The 22,402-nt window shown below is 45.2% G+C and overlaps 1 protein-coding gene across 1 annotated transcript in view; it reads left to right on the top strand.

Moving 5' to 3' along the window:
• LOC118379979 (phosphatidate cytidylyltransferase 1-like) overlaps window positions 1-21,190 on the top strand; it is a 54,013-nt gene extending 32,823 nt beyond the window's left edge. Inside the window, exons 8-14 of the mRNA XM_052479725.1 lie at window positions 4,190-4,272; window positions 8,720-8,807; window positions 10,199-10,267; window positions 10,382-10,534; window positions 10,953-11,072; window positions 11,631-11,734; window positions 14,778-21,190. Coding sequence (XP_052335685.1) covers window positions 4,190-4,272; window positions 8,720-8,807; window positions 10,199-10,267; window positions 10,382-10,534; window positions 10,953-11,072; window positions 11,631-11,734; window positions 14,778-14,904 — 744 coding nt within the window. The 3' untranslated portion in view covers window positions 14,905-21,190. The remainder of the gene's footprint in view (window positions 1-4,189; window positions 4,273-8,719; window positions 8,808-10,198; window positions 10,268-10,381; window positions 10,535-10,952; window positions 11,073-11,630; window positions 11,735-14,777) is intronic.
• Window positions 21,191-22,402: the final 1,212 nt, after the last annotated feature.

Genomic DNA, 22,402 nt, shown 5'->3' with positions numbered 1-22,402 from the left:
ATCCACCATACTGTATACCACACTGCATACCATCCACCATACTGCACACTGCATACCATCCACCATACTGTATACCACACTGCATACCATCCACCATACTGTATACCACACTGCATACCATCCACCATACTGTATACCACACTGCATACCATCCACTATACTGTATACCACACCGCATACCATCCACCACACTGCATACCATACTGTATACCACACTGCATACCATCCACCATACTGTATACCACACTGCATACCATCCACCATACTGTATACCACACTGCATACCATCCACCATACTGTATACCACACTGCATACCATCCACCACACTGTATACCACACTGCATACCATCCACCATACTGTATACCACACTGCATACCATCCACCATACTGTATACCACACTGCATACCATCCACCACACTGTATACCACACTGCATACCATCCACCATACTGTATACCACACTGCATACCATCCACCATACTGTATACCACACTGCATACCATCCTGTATACCACGCTGCATACCATACTGTATACCACACTGCATACCATCCTGTATACCACGCTGCATACTATACTGTATACCACACTGCATACCATCCACCACACTGTATACCACACTGCATACCATCCACCATACTGTATACCACACTGCATACCATCCACCATACTGCACACTGCATACCATCCACCATACTGTATACCACACTGCATACCATCCACTATACTGTATACCACACTGCATACCATCCACCATACTGTATACCACACTGCATACCATCCACCATACTGCACACTGCATACCATCCACCATACTGTATACCACACTGCATACCATCCACTATACTGTATACCACACTGCATACCATCCACCATACTGTATACCACACTGCATACCATCCACCATACTGTATACCACACTGCATACCATCCACCATACTGCACACTGCATACCATCCACCATACTGTATACCACACTGCATACCATCCACCATACTGTATACCACACTGCATACCATCCACCATACTGTATACCACACTGCATACCATCCACCATACTGTATACCACACCGCATACCATCCACCATACTGTATACCACACTGCATACCATCCACCACACTGCATACCATCCACCATACTGTATACCACACCGCATACCATCCACCATACTGCACACTGCATACCATCCACCATACTGTATACCACACTGCATACCATCCACCATACTGTATACCACACCGCATACCATCCACCATACTGTATACCACACCGCATACCATCCACCATACTGTATACCACACTGCATACCATCCACCATACTGTATACCACACCGCATACCATCCACCATACTGTATACCACACTGCATACCATCCACCACACTGCATACCATCCACTGCATACCATATACCATACTGTATACCACACTGCATACCATACTGTATACCACACTGCATACCATCCACCATACTGTATACCACACTGCATACCATCCACCATACTGTATACCACACTGCATACCATCCACCACACCGCATACCATCCACCACACTGCATACCATACTGTATACCACACTGCATACCATACTGTATACCACACTGCATACCATCCACCATACTGTATACCACACTGCATACCATCCACCATACTGTATACCACACTGCATACCATCCACTATACTGTATACCACACTGCATACCATACTGTATACCACACTGCATACCATCCACCATACTGTATACCACACTGCATACCATCCACTATACTGTATACCACACTGCATACCATCCACCATACTGTATACCACACTGCATACCATCCACCATACTGTATACCACACTGCATACCATCCACCATACTGTATACCACACTGCATACCATCCACCATACTGTATACCACACTGCATACCATCCACCATACTGTATACCACACTGCATACCATCCACTATACTGTATACCACACTGCATACCATACTGTATACCACACTGCATACCATCCACCATACTGTATACCACACTGCATACCATCCACCATACTGTATACCACACTGCATACCATCCACCATACTGTATACCACACTGCATACCATCCACCATACTGTATACCACACTGCATACCATCCACCATACTGTATACCACACTGCATACCATACTGTATACCACACTGCATACCATCCACCATACTGTATACCACACTGCATACCATCCACTATACTGTATACCACACTGCATACCATCCACCATACTGTATACCACACTGCATACCATCCACCATACTGTATACCACACTGCATACCATCCACCATACTGTATACCACACTGCATACCATCCACCATACTGCACACTGCATACCATCCACCATACTGTATACCACACTGCATACCATCCACATACTGTATACCACACTGCATACCATCCACCATACTGTATACCACACTGCATACCATCCACCATACTGTATACCACACCGCATACCATCCACCATACTGCACACTGCATACCATCCACCATACTGTATACCACACTGCATACCATCCACCATACTGTATACCACACCGCATACCATCCACCATACTGTATACCACACTGCATACCATCCACCATACTGTATACCACACCGCATACCATCCACCATACTGTATACCACACTGCATACCATCCACCACACTGCATACCATCCACCATACTGTATACCACACCGCATACCATCCACCATACTGCACACTGCATACCATCCACCATACTGTATACCACACTGCATACCATCCACCATACTGTATACCACACCGCATACCATCCACCATACTGTATACCACACTGCATACCATCCACCATACTGTATACCACACTGCATACCATCCACCATACTGTATACCACACTGCATCCACCATCCACCATACTGTATCCACCACACTGCATACCATCCACCATACTGTATACCACACTGCATACCATCCACCATACTGCACACTGCATACCATCCACCATACTGTATACCACACTGCATACCATCCACCATACTGTATACCACACCGCATACCATCCACCATACTGTATACCACACTGCATACCATCCACCATACTGTATACCACACTGCATACCATCCACCATACTGCACACTGCATACCATCCACCATACTGTATACCACACTGCATACCATCCACCATACTGCACACTGCATACCATCCACTATACTGTATACCACACTGCATACCATCCACCATACTGTATACCACACTGCATACCATCCACTATACTGCACACTGCATACCATCCACCATACTGTATACCACACTGCATACCATCCACCATACTGTATACCACACCGCATACCATCCACCACACTGTATACCACACTGCATACCATCCACCATCCTGTATACCACACTGCATAACATACTGTATACCACACTGCATACCATCCACCATACTGTATACCACACTGCATAACATACTGTATACCACACTGCATACCATACTGTATACCACACTGCATACCATCCACCATACTGTATACCACACTGCATACCATCCACTATACTGTATACCACACTGCATACCATACTGTATACCACACTGCATACCATCCACATACTGTATACCACACTGCATACCATCCACCATACTGTATACCACACTGCATACCATCCACCATACTGCACACTGCATCACACTGTACCATTGTATACCACACTGCATACCATACTGTATACCACACTGCATACCATCCACCATACTGTATACCACACTGCATACCATCCACCATACTGTATACCACACTGCATACCATCCACCATACTGTATACCACACTGCATACCATCCACCATACTGTATACCACACTGCATACCATCCACCATACTGCACACTGCATACCATCCACCATACTGCACACTGCATACCATCCACCAAGAGAACATTCTAGATTACATCACAGTTTGTTTTTGTCCCGTCACACACACACACACACACACACACACACACACACACACACACACACACACACACACACAACATTGCTAGCCTGCTTTGTAAAAGGCATCTTCATCCGCCTAGCATTGTGTCATTGCTGTGGTAGATGTCAGTAGTGAACTGACTATACTTCTCTCTGTGCTCAATCCATATTCCCCACCACTAACACGTGTGTGTGTGTGTGTGTGTGTGTGTGGTTTGTCCCTCCAGTTTGCGTGGACCCATGTAACCCTCCTGATCGTGGTTACACAGTCTCACCTAGTCATTCAGAACCTGTTTGAAGGAATGATCTGGTAAGAAACACACACCACACGCACACACGCACACAGGGCTCTACAGTGCGACCCTTTTACTCACAAAATATTTTGCTGTGCGACCTGACATTTTTATTTAGGAGCCCCAGTGCACCAGATTCTAGCTTTATTACGCCAAATATTTGTCATTGTGCACCTACATTTTCCAACTTAGGTCACATGCTCCTTGTAAAAAAGGTTTAGCGTAGAGCCTTGACAAAGCATCAGTGTTTCTGGTCACAAAGAAACGTCACGCCCAGACAGACCAGGGCCCGTATCCGCAAGGAAATGTCGTGCCCAGACAGACCAGGGCCCGTATCCGCAAGGAAATGTCGTGCCCAGACAGACCAGGGCCCGTATCCACAAGGAAATGTCGCGCCCAGACAGACCAGGGCCCATATCCACAAGGAAACATCGCCCCCAGACAGACCAGGGCCCGTATCCACAAGGAAACGTCTCGCCCAGACAGACCCGGGCCCGTATCCACACAGAAACCTTGTGCCCAGACAGACCAGGGCCCGTATCCACAAAGAAACGTTGTGCCCAGACAGACCAGGGCCCGTATCCACAAAGAAACGTCGCGCCCAGACAGACCCGGGCCCGTATCCACACAGAAACATTGCGCCCAAACAGACCAGGGCCCGTATCCACACAGAAACATTGCGCCCAGACAGACCAGGGCCCGTATCCACAAAGAAACATCGCGCCCAAACAGACCAGGGCCCGTATCCACACAGAAACCTCGTGCCCAGACAGACCAGGGCCCGTATCCACAAAGAAACCTCGTGCCCAGACAGACCAGGGCCCGTATCCACAAAGAAACCTCGTGCCCAGACAGACCAGGGCCCGTATCCACAAAGAAACGTTGTGCCCAGACAGACCAGGGCCCGTATCCACAAAGAAACATTGCGCCCAGACAGACCAGGGCCCGTATCCACAAAGAAACATCGCGCCCAAACAGACCAGGGCCCGTATCCACACAGAAATGTCATGCCCAGACAGACCCGGGCCCGTATCCACACAGAAACGTCGCGCCCAGACAGACCAGGGCCCGTATCCACACAGAAATGTCGTGCCCAGACAGACCAGGGCTCGTTCCACACAGAAATGTCGCGCCCAGACAGACCAGGGCCCGTATCCACACAGAAACCTCGTGCCCAGACAGACCAGGGCCCGTATCCACACAGAAATGTCTCAGAAAAGGTCCTAAGAATCCTGCTTTAATCCTAAATAAACTCTCAGCCCAGAGTAGGTTTTAGTGTGATGTTAAAACACTGCCCGCACTAACTCTAATCCAGGAGTAAAATCAACTCATTAAGTTTATCTCAACTGGTTAAACGGCAGTTCAAGGAAGATCGCGATGAGGCCAGCTGTGAACTCTATGGCACGTTTCAGACACCTAGACAATGTGGCTGTACTTCATAATGTTGTCATGGTGAAATGTTTGAGATCATTTCCTCCAGACACCATCACTTCTCTTAATTATCGCTTAATATGATCGCATGCGTAATTATTATTATTATTATTATTATTATTATTTTTTAACCAATTCTGATGGTTGGTGAAAGCAGAATTTAAACAATTTTACCCGTATTACCGTCGGCATCAAGTCACTTGCATATAACGTCTGAAAGGTCTATAATTTTCATCGAACATTAACCCTAGATCAGGGGTTCCTAAACTTTTTCACTCGGGGGGGGGGGGCTCTTCCAGCATATGGGGAACAACCCCGAACAACCCCCCCCGACCTCATGCCACTGTTCATGCCACAAACGGTTCAAACCGATCTTGTTGGTGAAGAGAATGTTGCACGTTTTAAAGCTTATTTCCTGAAATTCTACACATTTTGTCATGGGGTGCAAAGAAAATGTTGCAGTTTTAAAGCAGTAGTCTACCGGGTGTGTTACGGTAGGGCGGTAGTCTACCGGGTGTATTACGGTAGGGCGGTAGTCTACCGGGTGTGTTACGGTAGGGCGGCAGTCTACCGGGTGTGTTACGGTAGGGCGGCAGTCTACCGGGTGTGGTGCGGTAGAGCGGTAGACTACCGGGTATGGTGCGGTAGACTACCGGGTATGGTGCGGTAGAGCGGTAGACTACCGGGTATGGTGCGGTAGAGCGGTAGACTACCGGGTGTGGTGCGGTAGGGCGGTAGACTACCGGGTGTGGTGCGGTAGTCTACCGGGTGTGTGCGGTAGGGCGGTAGTCTACCGGGTGTGTACGGTAGGCGGTAGTCTACCGGGTGTGGTGCGGTAGGGCGGTAGTCTACCGGGTGTGTTACGGTAGGGCGGTAGTCTACCGGGTGTGTTACGGTAGGGCGGTAGACTACCGGGTATGGTGCGGTAGAGTGGTAGACTACCGGGTATGGTGCGGTCGAGAGGTAGACTACCAGGTATGGTGCGGTAGACTACCAGGTATGGTGCGGTAGAGCGGTAGACTACCAGGTATGGTGCGGTAGAGCGGTAGCCTACCAGGTATGGTGCGGTAGACTACCAGGTATGGTGCGGTAGAGCTGTAGCCTACCAGGTATGGTGCGGAAGAGTGGTAGCCTACCAGGTATGGTGCGGTAGACTACCAGGTATGGTGCGGTAGAGCGGTAGACTACCAGGTATGGTGCGGTAGAGCGGTAGCCTACCAGGTATGGTGCGGTAGCCTACCAGGTATGGTGCGGTAGAGTGGTAGCCTACCAGGTATGGTGCGGTAGACTACCAGGTATGGTGCGGTAGAGTGGTAGACTACCAGGTATGGTGCGGTAGAGCGGTAGCCTACCAGGTATGGTGCGGTAGCCTACCAGGTATGGTACGGTAGAGCTGTAGCCTACCAGGTATGGTGCGGAAGAGTGGTAGCCTACCAGGTATGGTGTGGTAGACTACCAGGTATGGTGCGGTAGAGCGGTAGACTACCAGGTATGGTGCGGTAGACTACCAGGTATGGTGCGGTAGAGCGGTAGCCTACCAGGTATGGTGCGGTAGAGCGGTAGCCTACCAGGTATGGTGCGGTAGAGCGGTAGCCTACCAGGTATGGTGCGGTAGAGCGGTAGCCTACCAGGTATGGTGCGGTAGAGCGGTAGCCTACCAGGTATGGTGCGGTAGAGCGGTAGCCTACCAGGTATGGTGCGGTAGAGCGGTAGACTACCAGGTATGGTGCGGTAGAGCGGTAGCCTACCAGGTATGGTGCGGTAGAGCGGTAGCCTACCAGGTATGGTGCGGTAGAGCGGTAGCCTACCAGGTATGGTGCGGTAGAGCGGAAGCCTACCAGGTATGGTGCGGTAGAGCGGTAGCCTACTAGGTATGGTGCGGTAGACTACCGGGTATGGTGCGGTAGAGCTGTAGCCTACCAGGTATGGTGCGGTAGAGCTGTAGCCTACCAGGTATGGTGCGGTAGAGCTGTAGCCTACTAGGTATGGTGCAGTAGAGCGGTAGCCTACCAGGTATGGTGCGGTAGAGCGGTAGAGCGGTAGAGCGGTAGCCTACCAGGTATGGTGGGGTAGAGCGGTAGCCTACCAGGTATGGTGCGGTAGAGCGGTAGCCTACCAGGTATGGTGCGGTAGACTACCAGGTATGGTGCGGTAGAGCGGTAGCCTACCAGGTATGGTGCGGTAGAGTGGTAGCCTACCAGGTATGGTACGGTAGACTACCAGGTATGGTGCGGTAGAGCGGTAGCCTACCAGGTATGGTACGGTAGAGCGGTAGCCTACCAGGTATGGTGCGGTAGAGCGGTAGACTACCAGGTATGGTACGGTAGACTACCAGGTATGGTGCGGTAGACTACCAGGTATGGTGCGGTAGCGCGGTAGCCTACCAGGTATGGTGCGGTAGAGCGGTAGACTACCAGGTATGGTGCGGTAGAGCGGTAGCCTACCAGGTATGGTGCGGTAGAGCGGTAGCCTACCAGGTATGGTGCGGTAGAGCGGTAGACTACCAGGTATGGTACGGTAGACTACCAGGTATGGTGCGGTAGACTACCAGGTATGGTGCGGTAGAGCAGTAGACTACCAGGTATGGTGTGGTAGAGCGGTAGCCTACCAGGTATGGTGCGGTAGAGCGGTAGAGCGGCAGCCTACCAGGTATGGTGCGGTAGACTACCAGGGATGGCGGTAGACTACCAGGTATGGTGCGGTAGAGCGGTAGAGCGGCAGCCTACCAGGTATGGTGCGGTAGACTACCAGGTATGGTGCGGTAGACTACCAGGTATGGTGTGGTAGAGCGGTAGCCTACCAGGTATGGTGCGGTAGACTACCAGGTATGGTGCGGTAGAGCGGTAGAGCGGCAGCCTACCAGGTATGGTGCGGTAGACTACCAGGTATGGTGTGGTAGACTACCAGGTATGGTGCGGTAGACTACCAGGTATGGTGCGGTATATTGAATCTGTATGTAAGCGGTGTCTATAACCGGTAAACAGTTTTTTTCAAATCTTTGACAATGTTTACATCTTGAATGTTGTTTTCCAGGTTCATCGTCCCCATCTCCATAGTGATATGCAATGACATCATGGCCTACCTGTTTGGTTTCTTCTTTGGCAGAACGCCACTCATTAAGGTACACTTATATATATATATATTATAAACTGGGTGGTTTGAGCACTGAATGCTGATTGGCTGACAGCCGTTGGTATATCAGACCGTATACCACGGGTATGACAGAGCATTTCCTTGTACTGCTGTAATTAGGTTGGTAGCCAGTTTATAATAGCAATAAGGCATCTGGGGACATTGTGGTATTATATGGCCAATATACCACGGCTGATGGCTGTATCCCGGTACTCCGTGTTGCGTCGTGCCAAGAGCAGCCCTTAGCCGTGGTATATTGGCCATATAATACCACAAAGCCCCGAGATTCCCTATTGCTATAATATATGACTTGTTTGTACCAGGGTTACTTTGGGCCCAATTCCACCCTAATCCCAGTCCATCCACGAAGAGAAGAGGAGCTCCTAAAACCAAGAAGAAGAATACTTTGTTGGACATTCTTGCAATGAGTCTTTTTTTGCTTAAACCCAACCCCTCCACCCACACACACACACATACACACACACATACACACACACACACACACGCACACAGACACACACACACACATACTGAGGAACAGACAGAGATTCTCAGTATGGCTGTAGGACAGATAGATGACCTTCATCTTTCCCAGTGAAGATGAGTCACATGTGGCTTGGGGTTAGGGTTGGCACATTGAGGCAAGGCCAGGACAGGCTGGATACTGTCATCCCCTGTGTGAAACGCTATGTCATCCCCTGTGAGAAACGCTATGTCATCCCCTGTGTGAAACGCTATGTCATCCCCTGTGAGAAACGCTATGTCTTCCCCTGTGAGAAACGCTATGTCATCCCCTGTGAGAAACGCTATGTCATCCCCTGTGAGAAACGCTGTCATCCCCTGTGTGAAACGCTATGTCATCCCCTGTGTGAAACGCTATGTCATCCCCTGTGTGAAACGCTATGTCATCCCCTGTGTGAAACGCTATGTCATCCCCTGTGTGAAACGCTATGTCATCCCCTGTGAGAAACGCTATGTCATCCCCTGTGAGAAACGCTATGTCATCCCCTGTGTGAAACGCTATGTCATCCCCTGTGTGAAACGCTATGTCATCCCCTGTGTGAAACGCTATGTCATCCCCTGTGTGAAACGCTATGTCATCCCCTGTGTGAAATGCTATGTCATCCCCTGTGAGAAAAGCTATGTCATCCCCTGTGTGAAACGCTATGTCATCCCCTGTGTGAAACGCTATGTCATCCCCTGTGTGAAACACTGTTATTGTATCTGTCTCCACTCAACTCTTAATTTAGTTTGTATACTCCCAGTTCAGGAAGTGGAATTGCAATGAAAAATATACATATTCCATGAATTTTAAAATACATAGAGAGAAATAATTGGGCCGTTCAAAATGAAATGTATATATTTTTTATTTTGTTACAGCTGTCTCCTAAGAAGACGTGGGAGGGGTTTATAGGAGGCTTCTTCGGGACCCTGGTCTGTGGCTTCGTAGTGAGTACTGCAGCGCAGTAACGTTACGATGATAGTGGTCGTACCTTTTTACATTTGGAGCACGGAAATAAAGTGCCCATCCTCATTGATGATCCTCTGCTGTGTTTCTCCTAGCTGGCCTGCCTGCTAGCTCAGTTCCAGTACTTTGTATGTCCTGTGGAGTACAACAGCGAGACCAACCGTTTCACCGCGGACTGTGAACCCTCTGACATCTTTGTGATGCAACAGTACACATTTCCTTTCGCTGTCCAGAACATCCTCACATGGGTAAGGAAATTCCTGAAACGTTCCGAGAATTTCCCAGTTGAAGAATTCAAAATATGGTTTAATGTGCTCCTAGATGGCTTAGACATTAATAGGCAGACTGGTCTGGTGAGGATGGGAGAGAGAGAGAGAGTTGGTCTGGTGAGGATGGGAGACAGAGAGAGAGAGAGAGAGAGAGAGTCTGTTACTGGTCTGGAGAGGATGTGAGAGAGGGAGAGAGAGAGAGTCTGTTACTGGTCTGGTGAGGATGTGAGACAGGGAGAGAGAGTGTTGTTGTGTGTTCTAGACATGGTCAATACTGAGTTGTATTTACTACGTTGTTCAGAACATTCACTAATTAGCTGATGCCCAATACATAGTGGTACTTGTTTTAGTGAGTCCAATCGGAAACCCTAAACAACGTGTGTGTGTGTCTCTACAGAAAACGGTGAACCTGTACCCGTATCAGATCCACAGTGTGGTGCTCTCCACCTTCGCCTCTCTGATTGGTCCCTTTGGAGGATTCTTTGCCAGCGGCTTCAAGCGAGCGTTCCAGATCAAAGTGAGAGAACACACACAGGCTGGCGTAAGGTGATCTCCATGGATACCTTAAAGACACAATCTGCGATTTCTCTGTAATAACTTATCTATCTCTCGCTCTCGCTCTCAGGACCTTCTCTGTAATAACTTACAGTGGGGCAAAAAAGTATTTAGTCAGCCACCAATTGTGCAAGTTCTCCCACTTAAAAAGACGAGAGAGGCCTGTAATTTTCATCATAGGTACACTTCAACTATGACAGACGAAATTAGAAAAAAAAATCAGAAAATCACATTGTAGGATTTTTTATGAATTTATTTGCAAATTATGGTGGAAAATAAGTATTTGGTCACCCACAAACAACCAAGATTTCTGGCTCTCACAGACCTGTAACTTCTTTAAGAGGCTCCTCTGTCCTCCACTCGTTACCTGTATTAATGGCACCTGTTTGAACTTGTTATCAGTATAAAAGACACCTGTCCACAACCTCAAACAGTCACACTCCAAACTCCACTAAAAACGTATCTATCTCTCGCTCGCTCTCAGGACCTACTCTGTAAAAACTTCTCTCTCTCCTGTCAGGACTTTGCAGACACCATCCCTGGTCACGGGGGCATCATGGATCGCTTCGACTGTCAGTATCTGATGGCTACCTTCACTCACGTTTACATAGCCAGCTTCATCAGGTAAGCTTCGTCACTTTAACCTAGCCAGCTTCATCAGGTAAGGGTCGTCACATTCACCTAGCCAGCATCATCAGGTAAGGGTCACATTCACCTAGCCAGCATCATCAGGTAAGGGTCGTCACATTCACCGAGCCAGCATCATCAGGTAAGGGTCACATTCACCTAGCCAGCATCATCAGGTAAGGGTCACATTCACCTAGCCAGCATCATCAGGTAAGGGTCGTCACATTCACCAGCCAGCATCCAGGAGGTCACATTCACCTAGCCAGCATCATCAGCTCACTTTAATAGCCAGCTTCATCAGGTAAGGGCCGTCACAAGCCAGCATCATCAGGTAAGGGTCACATTCACCTAGCCAGCATCATCAGGTATAGGCTCTGCTCCTTCAGGGTAGATCACTGCTAAGGGCAATTCATGAATATAAAATATCTTACAGACAGTGAGCATCCATAAGGGTCAATGCCCCAAATCATCAGAACCTTATGCCAGATGACTGGGTCAGCATTCATGCCAGATGACTGCCAGCATCATCATGTAGCTATGCCAGATGACTGTGTAGCTATGCCAGAGCACTGTGTAGCTATGCCAGATAACTGTGTAGCTATGCCAGCATCATCAGATTGTAGCCAGCATCATCAGGTAGGGTCACATTCATGCCAGCATCATGACTGTGTAAGGGCTATGCCAGATGACTGTAAGGGTAGCTACTGCCAGATGACTGTGTAGCATTGCCAGATGACTGTGTAGCATTCATGCCAGATGATGTAAGGGTAGCATTCACCTAGCCAGATGACTGTAAGGGTCACATTCATGCCAGCATCACTGTGTAGCTATGCCAGATAACTGTGATATAGGCTCTGCTCCTTCAGGGTAGATCACTGCTAAAGCAAAGCATGAATATAAAATATCTTACAGACAGTGACCCATACCAATGCCCCAAAACACCAGAACCTTATGCCAGATGACTGTGTAGCTATGCCAGATGACTGTGTAGCTATGCCAGATGACTGTGTAGCTATGCCAGATGACTGTGTAGCTATGCCAGAGCACTGTTTGGATACAGTTGAAGTCAGAAGTTTACGTACACCTTTGCCAAATACATTTAAACTCAGTTTTTTTTCCTCATTTAATCCTGATACCATCTCAGCTGATGACAGTGAGCCAGTTTATAGTAGCAGCAAGCGGCAGTAGGATGAGTGAATGCCATCTCAGCTGATGATCCAGTTTATAGTAAGCCTGGCAGTAGGATGAGTGAGCCAGAGGCCGGCTAGGATGATGACCATCTCAGCTATGACAAGCCAGTAGGATGAGTGAGCCAGTTTATAGTAGCCAGCGGCAGTAGGATGATGAGCCATTTATAGCTATGACAAGCCTAGGATGAGTGAATCCAGTTTATAGGCCAAGCGGCAGTAGGATTGATAGCCATCTCAGCTAGGATGACAAGCAGCAAGCGGCAGTAGGATGATCTCAGTAGGATGAGAGAGCCAGTTTATAGTAGCAGCAAGCGGCAGTAGGATGAGTGAGCCAGTTTGATGACAAGCCTAGGATGAGTGAGCCAGTTTATAGGCTCAAGCGGCAGTAGGATGATACCATCTCAGCTGATGGCAAGCCTGAGGATGAGGCCAGTTTATAGTTGATACCAGTAGGATCTCAGCTGATGGCAAGCCTAGGATGAGTGAGCCAGTTTATAGTAGATACCATCTCAGTTTGATGAGCAAGCCTGAGTGAGCCAGTTTATAGGCCTCTAGGATGATACCATCTCAGCAGTAGGATGAGTGAGCCAGTTTATAGTAGCAGCTGAGGCAGTAGGGCCTGAGCCTAATTGATACCATCTCAGTGATGCAGTAGGATGAGTGAGCCAGTTTATAGTAGCAGCAGCAGCCTGAGGCGAGGCAGTAGGATCTCAGCTGATGACAAGCCTGAGGCGAGGCCTCTAAGTAGGATGAGTGAGCCATCTCAGCTGATGACAAGCCTGAGTGAGCCAGTTTATAGGCTCAAATAGGATGATACCATCTCAGCTGATGGCAAGCCTGAGTAGCAGCAAGCGGCTCTGAGCCAGTTGAAATACCATCTCAGCTGATGGCAAGCCTGAGGCGAGGCCTCTAATTGATGCCATCTCAGCTGATGACAAGCCTGAGGCGAGGCCTCTAATTGATGCCATCTCAGCTGATGACAAGCCTGAGGCGAGGCCTCTAATTGATGCCATCTCAGCTGATGACAAGCCTGAGGCGAGGCCTCTAATTGATGCCATCTCAGCTGATGACAAGCCTGAGGCGAGGCACTCTGGTTTCCCATCTGAACTGGCTCCAATTAATTTAGTTATTATTGTCTGACCCTGTGCTGTGGTTTGATAAGAGGTTATTGGTAGTTAGTTATTATGGCTGATCCTGTCCTGTGGTTTGATAAGAGGTTATTGGTAGTTAGTTATTATGGCTGATCCTGTTATGTTATGTAGTGCTGAGCGATTACCAGAAGTGTCTCTGTTATTTTTTTGTTTTTTAAACAACTAATTTATCGACATTTGTTCAATTATTTGAATTCCATTTTGGTCTGGTTTTTTTTCTGTGAACTCAATGTGCTGCATTTATTTTCTAGATCATGCCCTAACAATGTGATGTAGTAGGGAGTTGTAGTTTCCAACAGGTCAATGTTCTACATAGTTTAACCACGTTTTCTGTACTATTAACTACAATGACCGTAATCCTTTGCACGCCTGCTACATAAAGGAACAGAATAATGCACAATCAAGAGGGGATTACATAGAGAACAATTGCTTCACTCGGTATCTCTACCTGAAAATATGTGATCTAAGTGATTTGATAGTTGGCATTCAGCAGTCATAAAAGTCTACCTTATTTACTGTGAAGAACTACTAAAATAGTGATTTTTGTCAGACAGCAGCTCTATAGAGATGAGATGATGACTTGGAATGAAATAGTAGCCCAGCAGCTGTTTATATTATAATATGTTAAGATGTTTATATTATAATATATAATGTTAAGGTGTTTATATTATAATATGTAATGTTATGTCTGTGTTCCAGAGGTCCCAACCCCAGCAAGGTGTTACAGCAGCTGTTGGTCCTGCAGCCAGAGCAGCAGCTCAGTATCTTCAACGCCATGAGAGACCGCCTGAGAGACAGGGGAATACTGCCCCCTGCTGCCATGTAGTACACACACACAGAGAGACAGACAGACAGACAGACAGACAGACAGACAGAGAGAGAGAGAGAGAATTGTCTTTTGGCTGCTTGTGTGTTACTAGATTTACACATCTAGTTTTTCTGGATCTATGTCAAGTAATGCGAGGGAGAAAAAAATGGCACAGCAGCCATTTCGGGACGGGGTGTAGATGAGCACACATGGCAATCATCTTTTTTTGGTGATTTCTACCTTCTTCCAGAAACTCTTCTGAACAGCGACTGTTTTGTTTTTCTTGTTCTTTTAATCCTCATTACTGTGCTCCCAGCAACAAGACGTTAGCTTTTACAAATAACAACAATACTTTCACGACTTTACATGTACCACTGGGACCTGCACAAGCACCTGCACCAACAAACTACAGTAAGCCAATGTAATGCTACCATGCTAACTAGCGGCAGCAACATTTTAAAGACTAAAGGCTGCGTTGCTCTGAAGAAACCAAATTGATCCTAGTTAAGAGCGCATATGGTTTGTTTCATAACGTACTGTAGGGGACAGTGACTGGCAGTCACCCTGTGGATGGATGGAGATTATTACAGTGATTTTTATCCGAACTGAAGGAAGACACAGGGCAAATCTTACAGAACCAGGATAGCAGCTTATCCTGGGTTGGCGTTGGCTTGGAGCAACAGCAGGGTCTTATTCACTAGACACCAAACCGAAGAAAACGGACCGGAACAGGGAAGTACTGACCTGAATTTGTCCAATTAGAAACGTCTGTTTTCTGTTGCATAAGTGTGCAGTAATGAACGTTTTTGGGCGCTGCCCTAATATGTTGAAGATACTAAACACACTTGACTTGGGCATGGTGTTTATTTAATAGTAGTATGTATCTGTCTATATGAGAGATGATGGTCTTCACGTCAACATGACGTATACAACAATAATACGATCTAAAACGTTTAAGCATGTTCCTAAGTCCTGTCGTTCATTACAACTGCAATAAGCTGTTTTTCTTCTGAAGTAGTTTTAGTTTCTAGATTGACCTACTGTTAGGTTTTGGAACTTCACCTCACGCTATAATACACACTACCATTCAAAGGTTTTTCTTTATATTTACTATTTTCTACATTGTAGAATAATAGTGAAGACATCAAAACTATGAAATAACACAGTAATCAAAAATGTGTTAAACAAATCAAAGTAGCCACCCAGTGCCTTGATGACAGCTTTGCACACTTGGCATTCTCTCAACCAGCTTCATGAGGTAGTCACCTGGAATGCATTTCAATTAACAGATGTACCTTGTTAAAAGTTCATTTGTGGAATTACTTTCCTTAATGCATTTTAGCCAATCAGTTGTGTTGTGACAAGGTAGGAGTGATATACAGAAGATAGCCCTATTTGCTAAAAGACCAAGTCCATATTATGGCAAGAACAGCTCAAATAAGCAAAGAAAAACAACAGTCCATAATTACTTTAAGACATGGTCAGTCAATCCGGAACATTTCGAGAACTTTGAAAGTTTATTCAAGTGCAGTCAACTGTTCAGAGGAGACTGAGTGAATCAGACCTTCATGGTCGAATTTCTGCAACAGCAAAAAAACACTACGAAATGACACCGATAAGAAGAAGAGACTTGCTTGGGCCAAGAAACAAGAGCAATGGACATTAGCCCAGTGGAAATCTGTCCTTTGGTCTGATGAGTCCAAATTTGAGGTTTTTGGTTCCAACCACCGTGTCTTTGTGAGACGCAGAGTAGGTGAACGGATGATCTCTGCATGTGTGGTTCTCACCGTGAAGCATGGAGGAGGTGGTGTGATGGTTTTTGCTGGTGACAGTCTGTGATTTACTTAGAATTCAAGGCACACTTAACCACCATGGCTACCACAGCATTATGCAGTGAAACGCCATCCCATCTGGTTTGTGCTTAGTGGGACTATCATTTGTTTTTCAACAGGACAATGACCCAATACACCTACAGGCTGTGTGTAAGGGCTATTTGACCAAGAAGGAGAGTGATGGAGTGCTGCATCAGATGGCCTGGCTGCCACAATCACCCAACCTCAACCCTATTGAGATGGTTTGGGATGACCGCAGCGTGAAGGAAAAGCAGCCAACAAGTGCTCAGCATATGTGGGAACTCCTTCAAGACTGTTGGAAAAGCATTCCAGGTTAATCTGGTTGATAGAACACCAATAGTGTGCAAAGCTGCCTTCAAAGCAAAGGGTGGCTACTTTGAAGAATCTAAAATTAAATATATTTTGGTTACAACGTGATTCTGTGTGCGCTATTTCATAGTTTTGATGTCTTCACTATTATTTTACAATGTAGAAAATAGTAAAATAAAATGAGTAGGTGTGTCGAAACTTTTGACTGGTAGTGCATTTCTGTAGGTATGGATCACTGTAAACAAATGCAGAAAAATTACAGTAATTTTCAAAATAATTAGCTACATTTCCCGAAATCCTAGTTGTAATATTCCCCAAAAATCGGGAGGAAATAAGCAAGAAATCCGATATCCTCCAACCGGGATTTCTGGGAATTTGGGGAAAGTTACCGGAATTTGGCAACTATAGCAACCAGCACACACTATTACACTGTGTACATATCTCCAATGCATTACTGTACATACGAATATCATATTTATCTGAACTAAGACCTAATATCAAATCTTTAAACTATGAAAACTATATGCAAAATAACCATATAATGGGACGTTATTATTTATCTGTAGCAATAGCATTAATAAACTGTGGTTGAATAGGTAGCTAGGTGGGGAGGGGGTATAAACTTTTTTTTTTTTGGGGGGCATCTATTAACATATAAGGTGAACTGCTGATGTGAGAATGTCTAGGGTAACTTAAACTTGAGATTGTGAAAGATATCATTTTTTTAACTACCTTTTTCTGTCTAGCCTTATTAACCAATTATTTTAGTTGATTGTCCATCTCTCTTCAGCTGACCTGAACCATTCAACTGTTCCAATATTCCTATTATTTTTCTTACCAGACTCGGATCTTTTGTAAAAATATTTGTAGAAAATAACATTTTAGAAGTCTACTTATTTTTTGTATTGCTCTTGAAGGGGGTATTGAGAGAATTCAAGATATTTTGGTAACATTTCATGTTATGATTGCGGTGTGAGGCGAATTACAGTGCGTGTACACACATTACTCAGTGGCCAGTTTATTAGGTACACCACTCCGTTCACATAAATGCTTTGCTTTTCCAGCGAGTCAAGTGGATGTGGTTTGCTATATAAAGGAATCAGACAGGCATCGAGACATTCAGTTACTGTTCCATTGACCGTTAGAATGGGGGAAAACTAGTGACCCAAGTGACTGGGCGTGGTGTGATCGTTGGTTCCAGTATCTCAGAAACGGCCGGCCTCCTGCGTTTTTCACTCACGACAGTCAGTGGGTGTCCTGCGTCTGGAAACGGCTTGTTGAAGAGAAAGTCGAAGGAGAATGGCAAGAATCGTGCGAACAGGTGGGCAACAAACAGGCAAATAACAGGCACAGTATAACAGTGGTGTGCTGAACGGCATCTAGGAACACAACTCGTCGGACCGGGTTCCGGAATGTTTTCGGACCGGGTTCCGGAATGTTTTCGGACCGGGTTCCTGGAATGTTTTCGGACCGGGTTCCTGGAATGTTTTCGGACCGGGTTCCGGAATGTTTTCGGACCGGGTTCCGGAATGTTTTCGGACCGGGTTCCTGGAATGTTTTCGGACCGGCTTCCACTCCTATCAGCTAAAAACAAGAAGAAGAAGTGGATCCAGCAGGGACGCCATCACCAACACTGGACAATAGAGGTGTGGAAAAACATAGCCTGGTCTGACAAATCCCAGTTCCTGTTGCATCATGTTGATGGCAGGGTCAGGATTTAGCGTAAGCAGCATGAGTCCATGGCCCCATCCTGCCTGGTGTCAACGGTACAGGCTGGTGGTGGTGATGTCGGGAATGTTTTTCTGGCACACGTTAGGTCCCTTGATACCAATTTGAGCAAGGTTTCCATGTCCTGAATAATTCAGGCTGTTCTGAACGCAAAGGGGAGTCCAACCTGGTACTAGATGGGTGTACCTAATAAACTGGAAACTGAGTGTATATAAAGTAGATTATATTCAGAAGAGTAGTTGTATCTTTCAGAAATGTGGTTGCTTTTGAATCTATAAAGGCATATGGATGGGGCTTCTGTGTTAGGCTGGTATTCAATCAAACACCAGTACAGGAGAATCTGCACTGTGGCAAAACATTACCACTTTGCGGTAACATGAAAGTCGTGATTTGATAAACAATGTTTACTGGTTGAAAAATAAATCGGAAAACAAACTCTCACTCAGTTGAATGATGCAAAGAAAGGGTGATTTTTTTTCGTTGTTGTTGTTGCATTGGAGAGAGAGAGAGAAAATCCATCTAGTCTTTTGATTGATTTGAATCCAAAACCTTCATCTGTTCTGATTAGCAGAGAGAGAGAGATACTTCCAGAAGTGTTTACCAAAGCACGGTCTGAAACACTTCCTTGATTTGAGGTTTTTACGTATTTATTTCCTCCAGATACATTTTTTGTGCTTCCTGGTTTCTTGCTCATGTTGAAGTAACTGCTCCCTTCTGTGGATTTGTGGAACTAGTTCTGTACTGTAGAATTGTGGTGTCACTTCTAAAGCCCTCCCCATTGGCCAAACGGCTTCTCTCTCTATTGGTTCCTGCTTGGGATTTTTATAGATTGTTTCCGTATGGAAGTTTTAACTGTCCACTCGCTTATTAAAACACATGAACAGATGCACATGGATGATAGAAATCAAGAGTTCTTGGTTTGGCCCCATACGAGAAACCCCTTTTTTATGCTTCTAGGTAGAACCCTTTTGGTGGTGCGAAAGGTACTACCACGTAGAACATTGCATTAGTGAAAGGAAAGTGTTATTTTTCGGAGGGTTCTCCTTATGCGGGAACAATTTGAAGAACCCTTTTATGGTTCTAGGTAGCGCCGCCTTTTAAGAGGGTACAGCATGTGGTGTTCAACCAAAAGTGGCGCTGTCCAAAGTGAAGACGTGGTCGAGGCGTATGAGACTTAAGGTGTGAAATGGCTGCAGTTCAAATGAGATTTAAGTTGGTGTGGTTTTAGTTATGTTGTGATAATATAGAAGCCTATATACTGTTGGCAACACGGTAGGTAGTATTGCAATGAACACGACCTAAAGTGCAAGTCCGATAACCTAAATACCAGGTATTATGCAAAAGTTTGGGGTCTCGTGTCTTTTTAGTAATTTTTTGACTATTTTTGATTGCTTATGCAGAATTTGTTTTCTAATAAATCTCTAGCTTTTTGAAGTGGGGTAAGATTGAAAAGTTGACGTTGTATTGTGAAATACAGAGTTAAGATAATATATACTAACATTTGATTTGACACACACACACAGTGCTGTATGAAAGCATAGTGCCGATAATGATTAGTTACATTGTGATTCTGTATGGAGGTGAATAAATCCTTTTTATTTTTCCCCCTTTACAAAAATATACATCTCCTGGTTTTGTTTGTTTCTTCTCTTGAGAATCTGAATTCATGAAGATATATTTTCACCACAAGGTTCTCACCTGTTAAACCCTTTCAAGGAAGCACTTTTATTCCCTCCTAAACTGGTTTTGTGTAGAACTCGGAGCCTGTATTCTAAGAGAGGACGAGTGCTGATCCTGGATCAGTTCTCTTGACGGCGCTATATGGATGCAAGATCAGTATGTTACATTTAATTTGATTTTTTTTTAAAGACAGATTGTTCCTTTTTTTAAAGCAGTTTATTGATTATTTAAAAAAAAAAAAAGACTTGCAGTGTTAACAGTGATTGACATAGCACTTGTATAGCTTAATCTCTTGGGATCTACGTAAACACAACTGGTACTGTAGAATTTTTGTCGGGAAGGAATGGGGGAAAACGAGCAGCAGTTGCTTGCAAAGAGAGAGAGGGGGTGGAGCTTCTCGTTCAGGTTCAGCTCCTCAATTTAAACAACGCATCGACCAAGAACTTCAATCAGCTGACCAATTATGCAAGACATTAGTTCTGGATTAAGAACATTTGATTCCTTATTTGAGCTCTAAAAGCAGAGAACACTGAAGCATTCTGAATTTAAAGTGCTTTTTCAACATCAAAACACAAAACATTATTGCAGCAATAACAGTGACCTCCGTGACCTTTTTTTTTTATCGGGAAAGAAACGTCACATCCAGAATATTGCAAAGAAAAAACGTGTTTTTACATCTCAATATAATGTAACATTGCACATCTATATTAAATAAATATCTGTCTTCAACCAGGTCTTTCATTTCATTGTATGGTTTGATTTTAAAATGGCCCAGTAATGTAAAATAATTTCTGAAATGAATCTACTCTGAGTACAACATATTGTCTGGACAGATGAGAATGGCTATTCACATTTTTAAATCAAATTTTATTTACTTAATCCACATCCTGGGGTTGAACATGGACGGAATTAAAGATTTGTGAAAAGGGAATTTAATTTTTTTTTTTTTTAAATCAGGAAATGTGAGCGATTCCAAGTTACGATTTTAGAAGTATTGTAGCGTATGCCGTATAACGTATACGCATAGGGAATTGTATTGTGTAAAATAAGAAGTGCAATATTATGCGCTGACCCAACACATTGTGAGTACATTCCTGTGGACGGTTATTATATTCTGAACTGAAAAAAGTGAAGTTACCCTGTAGGTCAGATTCATGCTGCTCACTCACTCTTTCATGTTATAGAAGGGGAAAAAAATATTTATAGAATGTATAGTCCGTGATTAAACTCGGTCAATATGTGCAGTGACTGAATGTTGGACGGGCGGTACAGTACATATGAGGACTTCCATTTTATCTGCTATTTGTATGTTGGAAAGTGGACATGAATATTCAGAATGAATGAAACCCCAAAATTAACTAGCCTGAAATTCAGTCGGTGCTAACATTTCACTCCTTTGCCTCAGGGGTCACGTTAAATGCAGAATTCTGCGTTGTTCACCACACCTCCACAACGCATGAGTAAATAATAATTTGTTCTAAACTGACTTTCATAAAATATATAATTTTTAATGAGAGATATCTTATCTTATATCTAAAATGCTTCTTATTGTAATTTCTGCTCGGCATCAATCATTTTGTCCTTCAGTTGCACTTCTCCGCTTGGATGAGAATTCACCAACGGGCATTTTATCAGCAGACAGCGCTCTGACTGCGTAGTTACTTTCCTCCGGTACAACGATTAACCCGAAGAAAAACATTAGGAGCTGGCTACATTCTTTCTGTGATAAACTGAAATCTGATGACCATGCGTCGTTTTAGCAAAAACAAATACCTTCCTTTTTCATTGTAAGCTCATTTACTTGAGTGGCTGCTACGCCAAATAGCATTTAAACTTCTGTTGTCATCTGATGAAAATGAAGCTATTTTGATTATGTGTTGCACTAATGTATTTTCTGTGAATGAAATCTATAGCTGCACGTTCCTGATCACTCTATTGGAGCAGAC

The sequence above is a fragment of the Oncorhynchus keta genome, chromosome 25, assembly GCF_023373465.1.
Source record: "Oncorhynchus keta strain PuntledgeMale-10-30-2019 chromosome 25, Oket_V2, whole genome shotgun sequence".
Taxonomy (NCBI): Eukaryota; Metazoa; Chordata; class Actinopteri; order Salmoniformes; family Salmonidae; genus Oncorhynchus; species Oncorhynchus keta.
Note: the sequence above shows the minus strand (reverse complement) of the source record. Positions and strands in the feature narration are given on the sequence as shown.